General features: G+C 51.8%; 1 protein-coding gene across 2 annotated transcripts in view; it reads right to left on the bottom strand.

The window, feature by feature from the left end:
* iqgap1 (IQ motif containing GTPase activating protein 1) overlaps window positions 1–18,240 on the bottom strand; it is a 164,216-nt gene that overhangs the window by 23,104 nt on the left and 122,872 nt on the right. For both annotated transcript variants that reach the window (XM_072492698.1, XM_072492699.1), the window contains 8 exons: window positions 15,609–15,749; window positions 10,913–10,997; window positions 6,341–6,576; window positions 3,424–3,556; window positions 2,595–2,697; window positions 1,915–2,044; window positions 1,349–1,436; window positions 531–743 (listed from right to left, as the gene is read on the bottom strand). In XM_072492698.1, the coding sequence (XP_072348799.1) occupies window positions 531–743; window positions 1,349–1,436; window positions 1,915–2,044; window positions 2,595–2,697; window positions 3,424–3,556; window positions 6,341–6,576; window positions 10,913–10,997; window positions 15,609–15,749 (1,129 nt within the window). The remainder of the gene's footprint in view (window positions 1–530; window positions 744–1,348; window positions 1,437–1,914; window positions 2,045–2,594; window positions 2,698–3,423; window positions 3,557–6,340; window positions 6,577–10,912; window positions 10,998–15,608; window positions 15,750–18,240) is intronic.

Genomic DNA, 18,240 nt, shown 5'->3' with positions numbered 1-18,240 from the left:
TAGTGGTGCAACTAAGAACTGCTTAAAGTGACGACACCAAGTCACACACAGGCTGAGCTCACAGGGCGAGGCTGGTATCCTGAACAATTAATTAAACAAATTAGACGCAGTACTGAGCGAGTGCTGTATTGAGGTGCCACCTTTAGGGGGAGAGGTTAAACAAAGGCCCTGTCACGGGGGGGAAATTCCTCCCTGGCAAATATTGAAAAATGAACATCAGAGAAAATTGGTCATCACATTGCAATTGGTGGGATCTTGCTGTGTATAAAATGGCTGCCTGTTTCCTACATCAGAACCGTGACCTCATTTGAATGAGTACTTCATTTGTTGTAAAGTGCTCTTATATTGTAGCCATAGGTTGCTTGAGGCGCTATATCAATGCAAGTTCTTTGTGCGAGTGTGTGTGACGATTACTGGGTTAACACTCTGAGCGAGGCCACCCCGAGTTAAATATCCCATCTACACACACAAGGCTGGTCATTGCCCGTGAGGTCCCATGTCCCCAGGTGAATCACTGGGTGAGGCCTTACCTTGGCGACGTCGTTGATCAGGTCCTGGTACTTGTTCTGAGGGTTAACTTTCCCCAGGGTGGCCAGCTTTTTCAGACTCTGCTCGATCCTCTCTTTCTTCTCCTTCAGCGACATCTGGTTTTCCTCCGACTGAACCTGGTCCCGTTTCATCTTCTCGGGGGTTTTGGCGTCTCGAATCGTTCTCCTCTGCATCGCTCGCTGGTGATCAGTGTCCTGGGAAAACAAGGCACCATCAGGCGTGGCCTCCCTCAAACAGCCGGGGACCTGCAGCAGAAATCCTCAAACACTTTCTCGAAGCAGACACGTCCACTCTGAGTCAGCGCACAACATTCTTTAGTTAGTTCTGCAGTCACAGGAACAGGAGGAGGCCATTTACCCCTCGGGTCTGTCACACTGGAACAAGAGGAGACCTTTCTGCCCCTTGAGCCTGTTGCATTGGGACAAGAGGTCACATAGCCCATCGCGTGGGAATACGAGGCCATTCATTCCTTCAAACCAGGGCCGTTCAAACAGAAAGATGCCGTTGGCCATTGACCCATCCTTTAACAAATTATTCTTTTTTTTAATTACCCATTTAATATTTTTCCAATTTAAGGGCCAATTTAGCGTGGCCAATCCACCTGCCCTGCACATCTTTGGGTTGTGGGGGCGAAACCCACACAGACACGGGGAGAATGTGCAAACTCCACACGGACAGTGACCCAGAGCCGGGATCAAACCCAGGACCTCGGCGCTGTGAGGCCGCAGGTTTAACCCACCACGCCGCCCTAACAAATCATTCGCAACCAAACGCAGCCCAGGGACGATTCGTCACTCACCTGTTCCGCAGAGGCCGGGGTCTCCAGGATCTCGGTCAAAGTCTCGCCAGGTTGGAATCGAATGACATCAACAATCAGTCGCTTTGTGCTGGAACAGAGGGAAACAGAGAACACTTATCAGACTGGCTACATCCCACAGGGATCAATTTGCATTGATATAACGTTTCAGAGGTGGGAGGAGCGCAGAGACCTCGGGCGGGGGGGGGGGGTACTGAAGGAGAGTGCTGTCAGTGAGGTGTTAATCTGCTGCTCAGGTGGATGTAGGCGCCCTTTTGAAAAGGAGCAGGCAAGATCGCCCCGGTGTCCTGGCCAACATTCGTCCCTCAACCAAGATCACTAAAAATCGGATTATCTGGGCAGTATCTCAGCGCTGTTCGTGGGATACTTGCTATGCACAATCTGACTGGCATGTTTTCTCCATTACAGCTGTGATCACGCTTTGTGAAGTGGCTGTGAAGTGCTGGGTGAGTGGGGTGGGGGGTTAGTGGAAGGCGCTATAGAAATGAAAGGGATTTATTTTTTCAATATACGTTTTAAATTTTCTCTACCCCAAGTGCAAAGCTCACTTTAAAAGCAGAGTGCGGGCGTTCATCTCCTCGTCCTCTCCCCCTTGCACGTCAAATTTGTTGGTGAGGGTCAGGGATACCTCGGTCTTGGCCAGCTGCTCCTTATTCGGGTCGTGCACTCCTCCTTCACCTGTGTGAGAGAGAACGCAAAGGTCAGCTCAACATTTACCGAGTCAAACACTGAGGGTCTCCACAGAGAGACTGTAGGTTTTCAGCAGTGACTTAGAGGAGGAGGGGAGAGAGAGAGAGTGGGAGGGAGGGAGGAGGGAGAGAGAGGGAGGGAGAGAGAGATGGAAAAAGGGAGGGAGGGGGAGGGAGAAAGAGGGGGAAGAGAGTGGGGTAGGGAGAGAGAGAGGAGGGAGAGAGGGGGAGAGGGAGAGAGTGGGGGAGGGAGAGCGAGAGAGAAAAGAGGGAGAGAGAGTGGGGGATGGAGAGAGGGGGGAAGGAGAGAGAGAGAGGGAGTGGGGGAGGGAGAGAGTGGGAGTGGGGGAGGGAGAGAGTGGGAGTGGGGGAGGGAGAGAGTGGGAGTGGGGGAGGGGGAGAGAGAGTAAGAGAAAGATAAAGGCAGAGTAAGAGAGAGAAGGGAGAGGTTCTGTCCCCAGGGTGAGTTCCAGACTCCTTGATGCTGTCTCAATGAAGATGGGGTGCATGAGGGGGGAGAAATGTCGCCTGGTATTTACCTATCAGAGACTCGATGGTGGGCACCTCCCCGAGATCCTCCAGCAGCTCATGAATGGGGTCATTGTGTTCTGGAGCAATGGCGTCCTGATGATCCAGGAAAAGCTACAATCAAAGGGAAAGCAGTGACTGAACACTCAAAATACACACACAACACACAGAGGGTCAGTACTGAGGGAGTGCTGCACTGTCAGAAGGTCAGTACTGAGGGAGTGCTGCACTGTCAGAGGGTCAGTACTGAGGGAGTGCTGCACTGTCAGAGGGTCAGTACTGAGGGAGTGCCGCACTGTTAGAGGGTCAGTACTGAGGGAGCGCCGCACTGTCAGAGGGTCAGTACTGAGGGAGTGTTGCACTGTCAGAGGGTCAGTACTGAGGGAGTGCTGCACTGTCAGAGGGTCAGTACTGAGGGAGTGCTGCACTGTTAGAGGGTCAGTACTGAGGGAGTGCTGCACTGTCAGAGGTTCAGTACTGGGGGAGTGCTGCACTGTCAGAGGGTCAGTACTGAGGGAGTGCTGCACTGTCAGAGGGTCAGTACTGGGGGAGTGCTGCACTGTCAGAGAGTCAGCACTGAGGGAGTGCCGCACTGGCAGAGGGTCAGCACTGAGGGAGTGCCGCACTGGCAGAGGGTCAGCACTGAGGGAGTGCTGCACTGTCAGTGGGTCAGTCCTGAGGGAGTGCTGCACTGTCAGAGGGTCAGTACTGAGGGAGTGCCGCACTGTCAGAGGGTCAGTACTGAGGGAGTGCCGCACTGTCAGAGGGTCAGTACTGAGGGAGTGCCGCACTGTCAGAGGGCCAGTACTGAGGGAGTGCTGCACTGTGGAGTTAACTCACCGTATGAGTGTTGATGATCTCGCCGATGGAAATGTAAATCACCGGCTTCGTTAGGGTCACCAGGTCGGAGTATTCATCAACATTAAACCGGTCCTCAAGCTCCGGCACTTCACAGGCAGACTGGAAAAACCGTCTGGACGAGTGGGAGAGAGAGAGAGAGAGGGAGAGAGAGAGGACAGGGAGAGAGAGAGAGAGAGGACAGGGAGAGAGAGAAGGGACATGGAGAGAGAGAGAGGACAGGGAGAGGGAGAGAGGACAGGGAGAGAGAGGACAGGGAGAGGGAGAGAGGACAGGGAGAGGGAGAGAGGACAGGGAGAGAGAGAGAGGGAGAGAGAGAGAGACAGAGAGAGAGGGAGAGAGAGATGTGGAGATAAGGACAGCGAGGGAGAGAGAGAGGGAGGACACAGGTAGGAGAGACGGAGGGAAGAGGGGAAGAGTGAGAGAGGGTGGGTTGGGGAGAAAGGGCACAGAGAGGGAGAGATAGAGAGAGAGAGAAATTCACAATTTTATCACTGCTGTCTATTGGTAGCCCTGCCTTCAGCAAATGGAACCCTGAATTATAACATAGAATGTAAAACATAGAACATACAGTGCAGAAGGAGGCCATTCGGCCCATCGAGTCTGCAACCGACCCATCTAAGCCCTCACTTCCACCCTATCCCCATAACCCAATAACCCCTCCTAACCTTTTTGGACACTAAGGGCAATTTATCATGGCCAATCCACCTAACCTGCAAATCTTTGGACTGTGGGAGGAAACCCACGCACACACGGGGAGGATGTGCAGACTCCGCACAGACAGTGACCCAAGCCGGAATCGAACCTGGGAGCCTGGAGTTATGAAGCCACAGTGCTATCCACCGCGCTACGTGCTGTCCAAAGCCTTCCGAAGCCTCTCCACCTCTCTCATGTCCTTTAAAACTCTCCTTAATATTTATCTCTACCCCTGTGACCAAATCTTTGGTAATTTGTTCTCATGTCGACTTTGTGATTTGCCATCTAATTTACATTCCTGTGATATCTCGTGGGACATTTTACGATTTACGAAGTCGATATATAAATGCAATCTTTGTTGATTATTCATTTACGGGATGTGGGGCGTCACTGGGCAAGGCCAGCATTTATTGGCCATCCCCAAGTGAGCCCTTGAAGTGAGTGGCTTGCTCGGCCATTTCAGAGGGAGGCAGCTCAGAGTCAGCCACATCACTGTGGGTCTGGAGTCACACGTAGGCCAGACCGGGTAAGGACGGCAGATTTCCTTCCCTAAAGGACAATAGTGACCCAGAAGCAGTTTTGACAGCAAAATAAATTAGAGTTTCAAAGTCACCATTACGAACATTCGAAATAGAAGTAGACCGTTCGGCCCCTCAAGCTTCCTCCGTCATCCAATAAAATCATGACTGGTCTGTTTGTGTTTCCAGTTCCACATTCTCATCTGTCCCCGATAACCTTCGATTTCCTCGCCTAACAAGAATCTACCACTGCTGAAAAAAATATTCAGTGACCCCACCATCTTCTGAGGCAGAGTCGCACAACCCTCAGAGAAATAAATTCTCCTCATCTCTCTTAAAAGAGTGCTACCTAATTTTAAAACAGTGCTCCTTAGTTCTGGACTCACCCCAAGAGGAAACATCCTTTCCACGTCTACCTTGTCAATAGCATTCAGGATCTTACACACTTCAATCAAGTCACCCCCTCACTCTTCTAAATTCTCTGTAAACCAGCCCAGTTTCATAGAATTTACAGTGCAGAAGGAGGCCATTCGGCCCATCGAGTCTGCACCAGCTCTTGGAAAGAGCACCCTACCCAAGGTCAACACCTCCACCCTATCCCCATAACCCAGTAATCCCACCCAACACTAAGGGCAATTTTGGACACTAAGGGCAATTTTATCACGGTCAATCCACCTAACCTGCACATCTTTGGACTGTGGGAGGAAACCGGAGCACCCGGAGGAAACCCACGCACACACGGGGAGGATGTGCAGACTCCGCACAGACAGTGACCCAAGCCGGAATCGAACCTGGGACCCTGGAGCTGTGAAGCAATTGTGCTAACCACTGTGCTACCGTGCTGCCCAGTTGTCTAACCTTTCCTCACAAGACAACCCACTCGCTCCAGGTATCAATCTAGTAATAATCCTCTGAACTGCCTTCCTCAAACAAGATGGCCAAACCTGCCCGGTATTCGAGACGCGGCCTCACCAATGCCCTGCAGAACTGAAGCATCACATACTTATTGTGATGGATGGAGGTATTCCAGATGTATTGTGTTGTGTGTATTTGGTGCAGTAAGGGTTAAAAGCCTGGGTTAGAGTGTGTTTGACTGCTGCAGTCATGTTTTTAAGCCAGGCTTTGTGACGATAAGAGGTACAATTAAAGCATCATAAAAGGTGGGCTAATGGAATTCTGTTTACATGAAGGCTCCGTGTGGAATATATAATTAAAGGTATCAGGCGCGATCTAATCAAATTGCAACTTGGTCCCAGGATGTGCGTGTTTAGCTGGGTGTTTCCTGGTGCACACCGCGGCAGGAAACACCACGCTATCTACCTGTTTCAGATGGTTGATGTCACAAGTTTGGAAGGTGCTGTTGAAGGAGGCTTGCGATGCCCACTGTTGTGTTTGAATGTTGACTTTATTGATGTGAAAATCTGCTGAATTGCAACAGACACTGTGGGCAGGAGTGTCCGGTTCAGTCCGAAGGCAGCAGACTTTCGGCTGCCTTCCGAAGTTTCCGGTCCCGCGAGGCCCGATTCCTGCCGTGGGCAGGATTGGAAAATCCTCGGCCAATATCCAAATGGGACGTTGATCGTCACAAGGGAAGATTGGTGCGTTGGGCGAGGGACTGAGTGAGGGGTTGGCTGTGGTTTTGTGCCCCAGCCGTACTGCAGCGGGAAGGAGAGACAGTCATTTACCTGAACTTCATGTGAGCCTGAGAGAGGTAATCGTTCACGGAGCCCAGGTGGCAATTTTCCTTGTCGAACAGTTTACTGGAGGCGGCGTGCTGCAAGACCTTAGCAATGGATCCCAGGTTCCTTCTCTGATCCGTGGTCAGGCCTCCACCACCAGCAGAGATGTCGATGATATCGAAAGCATCAGGAGCCACGATGGCAGGGTTCATGTAACGGTAGTACAGCAGGTTGCCGATAATCTGAAACCACCAAATCCACCAATCACAACAACAGAGAAGGCTTCAAAGCAGAGGCAACCCCCAGCCCCCGCCCCTCCCTGCCTCAAAACTCCCGGGGAGTTATAAAAGTTGGAATAATCTGTACACGGTGAAAGTAAGGGTGAGCTATCGGTGATAGGGTACACGGGGGGGGGGGTGCACAACAGAGGGCAAGAGGGGGGGGGGGGCAGGACACAGTGGAGGAGGGGTAAAGATAAGAGTATACGCACAGGTTGCTCCAGGAGAAATGCCAGTCACAGAGAGGTTCACCTCAGTAGAAAACAGTGTTAGAAACCACACCTCTGAATGTAGGAAATGAAGAATTTCCATTGCCTGCATGAAGCTCAGTTCGAAGAAGGCAGAAAGAAGAGAAATCGAAAGCCTTGAAACAGAAGAGAGAAGATAAGCAGGGTTGAAACAAAGTTATCAAAGTTGGGAAAAATATCAGATTTACTTCACGATGTGGGGCTGGACTGGGAACCTCAGTCGCTAGGCCCCAAAGTGGGCGGCCATTTGCAAGGCCCAGTGCCATTTACCGATATCTATTCCAACTTGGCGACAGCTGGAAGTAAGGAAAGAGTTCCTGTCAACAGGTTTACATAATTTAAGGGTCAGTATTTAAAGGCACAGCGCAGGAGGAGGCCATTTGCCCTGTTGGGTGTGTGCTGGCTCCTTGAATGAGATGTCCGACCATCCCATTCCCCTCAGACCGTCCCGAATCGCTCTAACAGTCACCAAACTTCAGTCATTTTGACTTTTCCTCTCCCCTCTCCTGATGGGTGCAAGCTCACTCTCCACCACTCTTATCATCCGTCCTCTTGTCACTCACATGGCGACCATTCTTGAGTGAAATAAGGCAGTGTGCGCTGATGGGACAGTCAACTGCGGTAAGCATCGCACCAGAGTCCTTTTTATTCCTCACCTGACAACCCTCCCCCCACCATTTTCAGTTCGGAGGTCACTCGGTGGCCTCTCAGGAGCAGGAACCCTGGCTGAGGGGCATGAAGGTCGATGGTGGCATCTCTCAGGAAGAGGAGGCCCTTCAGCTGCTCAAACGTATCCCGCCATTCCACGAGATCATGGCTAATCTGCTCCCAAACTCCACATCCCTGAAACATCCATCAACGCCCCCCCCCCCACCCCCCAGGCACCCACAACCCGTTCTGGATTTCCACTCCCCCGTGTGTGAGGGGGTGTTTCCTGGCATCGCGCCCGAACTGTCCGCCTCTCAGTTGAAGTTTGGGTTCTCTCTCCAACAGAGAAAATAATTCATCTCGAACAACCCGATTAAACTCTTTCGTCGTTTTGTTTATGAAAATATTTTAATGAGGTATTTATAATTTTAAACATCAAATTTCAACAAAAACACAATATAGCCCAGCAAACCCGCCGAGTGCAAACCCCAGCTAACATGCAAACCCCAGCTAACATGCAAACCCCAGCTATCATGCAAACCCCAGCTAACATGCAAACCCCAGCTATCATGCAAACCCCAGCTAACATGCAAACCCCAGCTAACATGCAAACCCCAGCTAACATGCAAACCCCAGCTAACATGCAAAAAGATGTTGTCTATATGGACTTCAGTAAGGCCTTTGACAAGGTCCCTCATGGTAGACTAGTACAAAAGGTGAAGTCACACGGGATCAGGGGTGAACTGGCAAGGTGGATACAGAACTGGCTAGGCCATAGAAGGCAGAGGGTAGCAATGGAGGGATGCTTTTCTAATTGGAGGGCTGTGACCAGTGGTGTTCCACAGGGATCAGTGCTGGGACCTTTGCTCTTTGTAGTATATATAAATGATTTGGAGGAAAATGTAACTGGTCTGATTAGTAAGTTTGCAGACGACACAAAGGTTGGTGGAATTGCGGATAGCGATGAGGACTGTCTGAGGATACAGCAGGATTTAGATTGTCTGGAGACTTGGGCGGAGAGATGGCAGATGGAGTTTAACCTGGACAAATGTGAGGTAATGCATTTTGGAAGGGCTAATGCAGGTAGGGAATATACAGTGAATGGTAGAACCCTCAGGAGTATTGAAAGTCAAAGAGATCTAGGAGTACAGGTCCACAGATCACTGAAAGGGGCTACACAGGTGGAGAAGGTAGTCAAGAAGGCATACGGCATGCTTGCCTTCATTGGCCGGGGCATTGAGTATAAGAATTGGCAAGTCATGTTGCAGCTGTATAGAACCTTAGTTAGGCCACACTTGGAGTATAGTGTTCAATTCTGGTCGCCACACTACCAGAAGGATGTGGAGGCTTTAGAGAGGGTGCAGAAGAGATTTACCAGAATGTTGCCTGGTATGGAGGGCATAAGCTATGAGGAGCGATTGAATAAACTCGGTTTGTTCTCACTGGAACGAAGGAGGTTGAGGGGCGACCTGATAGAGGTATACAAAATTATGAGGGGCATAGACAGAGTGGATAGTCAGAGGCTTTTCCCCAGGGTAGAGGGGTCAATTACTAGGGGGCATAGGTTTAAGGTGAGAGGGGCAAAGTTTAGAGTAGATGTACGAGGCAAGTTTTTTACGCAGAGGGTAGTGGGTGCCTGGAACTCACTACCGGAGGAGGTAGTGGAGGCAGGGACGATAGGGACATTTAAGGGGCATCTTGACAAATATATGAATAGGATGGGAATAGAAGGATACGGACCCAGGAAGTGTAGAAGATTGTAGTTTAGTCGGGCAGTATGGTCGGCACGGGCTTGGAGGGCCGAAGGGCCTGTTCCTGTGCTGTACATTTCTTTGTTCTTTGTTCTTTGTAAACCCCAGCTAACATGCAAACCCCAGCTATCATGCAAACCCCAGCTAACATGCAAACCCCAGCTATCATGCAAACCCCAGCTATCATGCAAACCCCAGCTAACATGCAAACCCCAGCTAACATGCAAACCCCAGCTAACATGCAAACCCCAGCTAACATGCAAACCCCAGCTAACATGCAAACCCCAGCTAACATGCAAACCCCAGCTAACATGCAAACCCCAGCTAACATGCAAACCCCAGCTAACATGCAAACCCCAGCTATCATGCAAACCCCAGCTAACATGCAAACCCCAGCTAACATGCAAACCCCAGCTAACATGCAAACCCCAGCTAACATGCAAACCCCAGCTAACATGCAAACCCCAGCTATCATGCAAACCCCAGCTAACATGCAAACCCCAGCTATCATGCAAACCCCAGCTATCATGCAAACCCCAGCTAACATGCAAACCCCAGCTAACATGCAAACCCCAGCTAACATGCAAACCCCAGCTAACATGCAAACCCCAGCTAACATGCAAACCCCAGCTAACATGCAAACCCCAGCTAACATGCAAACAGTGCCCCCCTCCCCAATCAACCCTCCATTGGTTCTTCTACCCTTACTCGTCTCTCCCATGCCCCCCACCCCCCTCCCCCGCTGACAGCTTAATTTTTCTCAAAGAAGTCGATAAAGGCCGCCACCTCGGAGCGAACCCCTGCAACGAGCCCCTCAAGGCGAATTGTTTCGAGTCTGAGAAACCCCGCCATCTTGCTAACCCCCCCCCCCCCACTTCGGGGGCTCCGAGTCCCTCCATCCCAGTAAGATGCGTCTCCGGGCCACCAGGGAGGCAAATGCCAGGACGTCGCCCTCTCTCCCCTCCTGGGCTCCCGCGTCTTCCGACACACCAAAGATCGTTCCCTCTGGACTCGGCACCACCCTCATTTTTAAGACCCCTGACGTGACGTCAGCAAACCCCCTGCCAGAAACCCCTCAGCCTCGGACCACGCCCAAAACACGTGGACGTGGATCGCAGGACCCCCCCCCCCCCCCGCCCAGCGCCGCACCTATCCTCCACCCCCTCAAAGAAGCTGCTCATTCGGGCCACAGTCATGTGTGCCCCGTGGACCTCCTTAAACTGTATCAGGCTGAGGATGATGCCCAATCTCCTTCATAATTTTAATGAGATCAGCCCCTCAATCTTCTAAACTCATGGGAACGCAAGCCTGATCGAAACAACCTGTCCTCGTAATTCAGCCCTTTTAGTTTCAGTATTATTCTGGTGAAATTGTGCTACACTCCTGCCAAGGCCCATGTAACCATCCTGAGGTCTGGTGCTCAGACTGAATGCTGTTACTCCGGATACACATCACCAACCCCACAGCCCAAGACCAGTCCATTCAGCGCACACTGAGCTGGTATGTGTAAAATAATCCCGTTCAATCCTGCGTGAAAGGCTTGCAGGGTTTGATGATCAGGTTGGATATTTCTGTCCAGATAAACAGGGGTAGAAGGGAGCAGTGCCATTTGTAAAAGAGGATCCAGCAGGCATAATGTAACCTGGCACCTACCTTAATAAGCTCCTCATCCGTGGCATCGGGAAACTTCTCATGCAGGGAATCCTTCAACACTTTAGCGATGAGCCTCATACCGTACCTGCAAGGGTGAGGTGGGGAAACATGGTGAGTGAAGAGGGTGGAGCTGGGTGAATCACACTGTGACTACAGCTCGAACTGTGGGGTAGCCAGGGTCCAGTTCGGCGCAGCATTATCACTGTGGGCCCAACCAAGAGATCGTCACACTCCACCCACTGTAACCATGGGAAACATACATATCATTCCCAGTCTTTGTGAAAGCCTTTCACGAATGCAGCATTTATTCCTAATTGCCCCTTGAGAAGGTGGTGGTGAGCTGCCTTGTTGAATTGCCGCAGTCCATGTGGTGTAGGTACACCCATAGTGCTGTTAGGGAGGGATCTCCAGGATTTTGACCCAGTGACAGTGAAGGAATGGTGACAGATATCCAAGTCGGGGTGGTGAGTGGGTTGGAGGGGAATCCTCAGGTGGTGGGGTTCCCAGGTATCTGCTGACCTCATCCTCAAGGTGGCAGAGGTCACAGATTGCTGCGCTCGAGTTGTGTGTTTGGAGAGAGTGCTCTGAACTGCTTGAAATACTGATTATTATTATTCACACACAATAATTATGAATGTCAGAATATTAAAAGGGGACTGGGTTAATTTGGGAGGTGTAATAATCCACAGGCGGCAGGGGTTCCGTCACCACACCAGTATTTATTTGCAATAACTTATATACACGAGCAGCTCCAAACAGGGCTGCTAGCATTCCAGTCAACTTAAGACTGCCTCACAAAGCCTACACAGGTGCTTATATGGGCCCCCTCAATGAGCTATCATTGAGGGAGCTCATACTCCAATTGGCCAACAAATAATGCCAATTGGAGGTCATTACAGGAGGTATCAAGGTTGTGAACAATCCCAGTCACAAGATCACTTTGGCTAAAAACAGCGGAGAAATGCTTCACTCGAGAAGGTGCGACTTCAAAAGGGATGTGGGTCAGCGCTGATGGGGGACATCCTATCGATTGTAAATTGGGGATTTTATGATAGGGGAGAGTGTACATGGGGGTGTGGGAGGGGAGTGAATGGGTGGGTAGTCAGTGATAGGGGAGAGTGTACATGGGGGTGTGGGAGGGGGGTGAATGGGGGGTAGAGTCAGTGATAGGGGAGAGTGTACATGGGGTGTGGGAGCGGAGTGAATGGGTGGGTAGAGTCAGTGATAGGGGAGAGTGTACATGGGGGTGTGGGAGGGGATTAAATGGGTGGGTAGTAAGTGATATGGGAGAGTGTACATGGGGGTGTGGGAGGGGAGTGAATGGGGGGTAGAGTCAGTGATAGGGGAGAGTGTACATGGGGGTGTGGGAGGGGAGTGAATGGGCGGGTAGTCAGTGATAGGGGAGAGTGTACATGGGGGTGGGATTAAATGGGTGGGTAGAGTCAGTGATAGGGGAGAGTGTACATGGGGGTGTGGGAGGGGAGTGAATGGGGGGTAGAGTCAGTGATAGGGGAGAGTGTACATGGGGGTGGGATTAAATGGGTGGGGAGAGTCAGTGATAGGGGAGAGTGTACATGGGGGTGTGGGAGGGGATTAAATGGGTGGGTAGAGTCAGTGATAGGGGAGAGTGTACATGGGGATGTGGGAGGGGATTAAATGGGTGGGGAGAGTCAGTGATAGGGGAGAGTGTACATGGGGGTGTGGGAGAGTGTACATGGGGGTGTGGGAGGGGATTAAATGGGTGGGGAGAGTCAGTGATAGGGGAGAGTGTACATGGGGGTGGGGGGGGGATTAAATGGGTGGGGAGAGTCAGTGATAGGGGAGAGTGTACATGGGGGTGTGGAGGGGGGGATTAAATGGGTGGGGAGAGTCAGTGATAGGGGAGAGTGTACATGGGGGTGGGGGGGGATTAAATGGGTGGGGAGAGTCAGTGATAGGGGAGAGTGTACATGGGGGTGTGGGGGGGGATTAAATGGTTGGGGAGAGTCAGTGATAGGGGAGAGTGTACATGGTGGTGTGGGGGGGGATTAAATGGGTGGGTAGAGTCAGTGATAGGGGAGAGTGTATGTTATAACCTGCCTACTTACGATTGGCTGGGGACTAATGACTATCCCACAATCCTATGGTAGTATGAACTTCCCCAATGAGGGGGGCGGAGAAACTCCTAGTATAAATAAGCTGGCCAGTTCAGGAACCAGCAGGACGCAAAAGGTAGCAAGGGAAGTTACTGCTACTGTTATAGTAAATAAACGTTATTATTTTGTATCCTTAAAACTCGTGCTGGATTCTTCGTGGCCCTTCCAAAAGTGTACATGGGGGTGTGGGAGGGGATTAAATGGGTGGGTAGACAGTGATAGGGGAGAGTGTACATGGGGGTGTGGGAGGGGATTAAATGGTTGGGTAGAGTCAGTGATAGGGGAGAGTGTACATGGGGGTGTGGGAGGAGATTAAATGGGTGGGTAGACAGTGATAGGGGAGAGTGTACATGGGGGTGTGGGAGGGGAGAGTGTACATGGGGGTGTGGGAGGGGAGAGTGTACATGGGGGTGTGGGAGGGGAGAGTGTACATGGGGGTGTGGGAGGGGAGAGTGTACATGGGGGTGTGGGAGGGGAGAGTGTACATGGGGGTGTGGGAGGGGAGAGTGTACATGGGGGTGTGGGAGGGGAGAGTGTACATGGGGGTGTGGGAGGGGAGAGTGTACATGGGGGTGTGGGAGGGGAGAGTGTACATGGGGGTGTGGGAGGGGAGAGTGTACATGGGGGTGTGGGAGGGGAGAGTGTACATGGGGGTGTGGGAGGGGAGAGTGTACATGAGGGTGTGGGAGGGGAGAGTGAACATGGGGGTGTGGGAGGGGAGAGTGTACATGGGGGTGTGGGAGGGGAGTGAATGGGTGGGTAGAGTCAGTGATAGGGGAGAGTGTACATAATAATAATCTTTATTATTCTGACCAGTAGGCTTACATTAACACTGCAGTGAAGTTACTGTGAAAATCCCCTACTTGTCACATTCCAGCACCTGTTCGGGTACACAGAGGGAGAATTCAGAATGTCCAATTCACCTAACAGCACCCGCTGACAGTGCGGCACTCCCTCAGTACTGATCCGCTGACAGTGCGGCACTCCCTCAGTACTGACTCTCTGACAGTGCGGCACTCCCTCAGTAATGACCCTCTGACAGTGCGGCACTCCCTCAGTACTGACTCTCTGACAGTGCGGCACTCCCTCAGTACTGACCTTCTGACAGTTCGGCACTCCCTCAGTACTGACCCTCTGACAGTGCGGCACTCCCACAGTACTGACCCTCTGACAGTGCAGCACTCCCTCAGTACTGACTCTCTGACAGTGCGGCACTCCCTCAGTACTGACCCTCTGACAGTGCGGCACTCCCTCAGTACTGACCCTCTGACAGTGCGGCACTCCCTCAGTACTGACCCTCTGACAGTGCGGCATTCCCTCAGTACTGACCCTCTGACAGTGCGGCACTCCCTCAGTACTGACCCTCTGACAGTGCGGCACTCCCTCAGTAATGACCCTCTGACAGTGCGGCACTCCCTCAGTACTGACTCTCTGACAGTGCAGCACTCCCTCAGTACTGACCCTCTGGCAGTGCGGCACTCCCTCAGTACTGACCTTCTGACAGTTCGGCACTCCCTCAGTACTGATCCTCTGACAGTGCAGCACTCCCTCAGTACTGACCCTCTGACAGTGCAGCACTCCCTCAGTACTGACCCTCTGACAGTGCAGCACTCCCTCAGTACTGACCCTTTGACAGTGTGGCACTCCCTCAGTACTGACCCTGTGACAGTACAGCACTCCCTCAGCACTGACCCTCTGACACTGCAGCACTCCCTCAGTACAGACCCTGACAGTGCAACACTCCCTCAGTACTGACCCTCTGACAGTGGGGCACTCCCTCAGTACTGACCCTCTGACAGTGCAGCACTCCCTCAGTACTGACCCTCTGACAGTGCAGCACTCCCTCAGTACTGACCCTCTGACCGTGCAGCACTCCCTCAGTACTGACCCTCTGACAGTGCAGCACACCCTCAGTACTGACCCTCTGACAGTGCAGCACTCCCTCAGTACTTACCCTCTGACAGTGCAGCACTCCCTCAGTACTGACCCTCTGACAGTGCAGCACTCCCTCAGTACTGACCCTCTGACAGTGCGGCACTCCCTCAATACTGACCCTCTGAAGGTGCAGCAGTCCCTCAGTACTGATCCTCTGATAGTGCAGCACTCCCTCAGTACTGACCCTCTGACAGTGCAGCACTCCCTCAGTACTTACCCTCTGACAGTGCAGCACTCCCTCAGTACCTACCCTCTGACAGTGCGGCACTCCCTCAGTACTGACCCTCTGACAGTGCAGCACTCCCTCAGTACTGACCCTCTGACAGTGCGGCACTCCCTCAATACTGACCCTCTGAAGGTGCAGCAGTCCCTCAGTACTGATCCTCTGATAGTGCAGCACTCCCTCAGTACTGACCCTCTGACAGTGCAGCACTCCCTCAGTACTTACCCTCTGACAGTGCAGCACTCTCTCAGCACTGACCCTCTGACAGTGCAGCACTCCCTCAGTACTTGTGGGAGGAGACCGGAGCACCCGGAGAAACCCACGCAGACACGGAGAGAAGGCGCAGACTCCGCACAGACAGTGACCCTAGCCGGGAATCGGACTGTGGAACACGAGCACTTACGGGATTTTATCCACTGATGTGACAATGGCTGACAGGAATTTGTCGGTGATAGCCCTCATGTTCTTGATGGATGTGTCAAGTCTGAGTTTCACCTCTTCGTGACTCAGGGCCTGGTCTGGCGTTACATCATATGGGAGTTTACTGAAAATAGAAATGTGGACACATCAGATATAAGTCAGACGACTACGTAACATTTTTACGTACAATCAGTAACATAAACCCACTTGGGAAAACGTAAACACTTTGGAATCTCTGCCGTTTCATTTGAAATGGGAAGAAAACCGAGAGCAGTTAATTTCCCAGCAAGCACACTCCTTTAACCTGGCCCAGTTATTATTATTCTTGGCGCTGGGAGCTTTGACTTCAATGCACAGCGCAGGACCAGAACTCAGTCTCAGAGAATCCTGCATTGAACATGGGGCCAACCTTAGTTCAGGCTCCATTTTAGGCCTTGTCTTCCTGTCGAGCTAAAGAAAGGATTTGCATTTCTATAGCACCTTCTGTGACATCAGGTGATCCCAATGTGTTTTACAGCCAATGAAGGACACTTTGAAGTGCAGTCACTGTTGTAACGTGGAAAACAATGCAGCCATTTACACAGCAGGATCCCACAGACAGCAATGTGATGATGACCGGATATCCTATTTAGTGATATGGAGGGATAGATATTGGCAGGCACAATGGAGAAAACGCCCCTGCTCCTCAAAAGAATGTCACAGAAACGATCAGATAGGGGCTCGATTTAACAACTAATCTGGAAGAGGTCACCTGGCAGTGCAGCACTCCCTCAGTACTGACCCTCTGACAGTGCAGCACTCCCTCAGTACTGACCCTCTGACAGTGCAGCACTCCCTCAGTACTGACCCTCTGACAGTGCAGCACTCCCTCAGTACTGACCCTCTGACAGTGCGGCACTCCCTCAGTACTGACCCTCTGACAGTGCGGCACTCCCTCAGTACTGACCCTCTGACAGTGCAGCACTCCCTCAGTACTGACCCTCTGACAGTGCGGCACTCCCTCAGTACTGACCCACTGACAGTGCAGCACTCCCTCAGTACTGACCCTCTGACAGTGCGGCACTCCCTCAGTACTGACCCACTGGCAGTGCAGCACTCCCTCAGTACTGACCCTCTGACAGTACAGCACTCCCTCAGTACTGACCCTCTGACAGTGCGGCACTCCCTCAGCACTGACCCTCTGACAGTGCAGCACTCCCTCAGTACTGACCCTCTGACAGTGCAGCACTCCCTCAGCACTGACCCTCTGACAATGCGGCACTCCCTCAGTACTGACCCTCTGACAGTGCGGCACTCCCTCAGCACTGACCCTCTGACAGTGCAGCACTCCCTCAGTACTGACCCTCTGACAGTGCAGCACTCCCTCAGCACTGACCCTCTGACAATGCGGCACTCCCTCAGCATCACAGTGGATTGTCAGCCTGGATTCTCTTTAGTGTGAATAAAATCCACAATTTTCTGACTCAGAGGGAAGAGAGCTGCCCAATGACTCGCACTGACATGTGGATGGTGGATGCTCATTGAAGAGGAGCACAGACGTCTCGCAAAGCCTTTCCAACATGACGGAGTTTGGTGATACTCGAACTCCAGAGGGCATGTGAGCCACAGCGGTGGAGTGCCTGTGATGTCCAGGCCAGCAAAGTTGCAGGGACTCAGCCCAAACACAGTGTGCGGATTCATCCAGGCCGTAAAGTGCAAAAAGTTTGCAGACGACACAAAGGTTGGTGGAATTGCGGATAGCGATGAGGACTGTCAGAGGATACAGCAGGATTTAGATTGTTTGGAGACTTGGGCGGAGAGATGGCAGATGGAGTTTAATCCGGACAAATGTGAGGTAATGCATTTTGGAAGGTCTAATGCAGGTAGGGAATATACAGTGAATGGTAGAACCCTCAAGAGTATTGACAGTCAGAGAGATCTAGGTGTACAGGTCCACAGGTCATTGAAAGGGGCAACACAGGTGGAGAAGGTAGTCAAGAAGGCACACGGCATGCTTGCCTTCATTGGCCGGGGCATTGAGTATAAGAATTGACAAGTCATGTTGCAGCTGTATAGAACCTTAGTTTTAAATTTAGAGTACCCAATTCATTTTTTTCAATTAAGGGGCAATTTAGCGTGGCCAATCCACCTAACCTGCTCATTTTTGGGTTGTGGGGGCAAAACCCACGCAAACACGGGGACAATGTGCAAACTCCACACGGACAGTGACTCAGAGCCGGGATCGAACCTAGGACCTCGGCGCCGTAGGCAGCAGTGCGAACCCACTGCGCCACCGTGCTGTCGTATAGAATCTTAGTTAGGCCACACTTGGAGTATGGTGTTCAATTCTGGTCGCCACACTACCAGAAGGATGTGGAGGCTTTAGAGTGGGTGCAGAAGAGCTTTACCAGGATGTTGCCTGGTATGGAGGGCATTAGCTATGGAGGAGAGGTTGAATAAACTCGGTTTGTTCTCACTGGAACGAACGAGGTTGAGGGGAGACCTGATAGAGGTCTACAAAATTATGAGGGGCATAGACAGAGTGGATAGTCAGAGGCTTTTTCCCAGGGTAGAGGGGTCAATTACTAGGGGGCATAGGTTTAAGGTGCGAGGGGCAAGGTTTAGAGTAGATGTAC

Source organism: Scyliorhinus torazame, chromosome 30 (genome assembly GCF_047496885.1).
Source record: "Scyliorhinus torazame isolate Kashiwa2021f chromosome 30, sScyTor2.1, whole genome shotgun sequence".
Lineage (NCBI taxonomy): Eukaryota > Metazoa > Chordata > Chondrichthyes > Carcharhiniformes > Scyliorhinidae > Scyliorhinus > Scyliorhinus torazame.
Note: the sequence above shows the minus strand (reverse complement) of the source record. Positions and strands in the feature narration are given on the sequence as shown.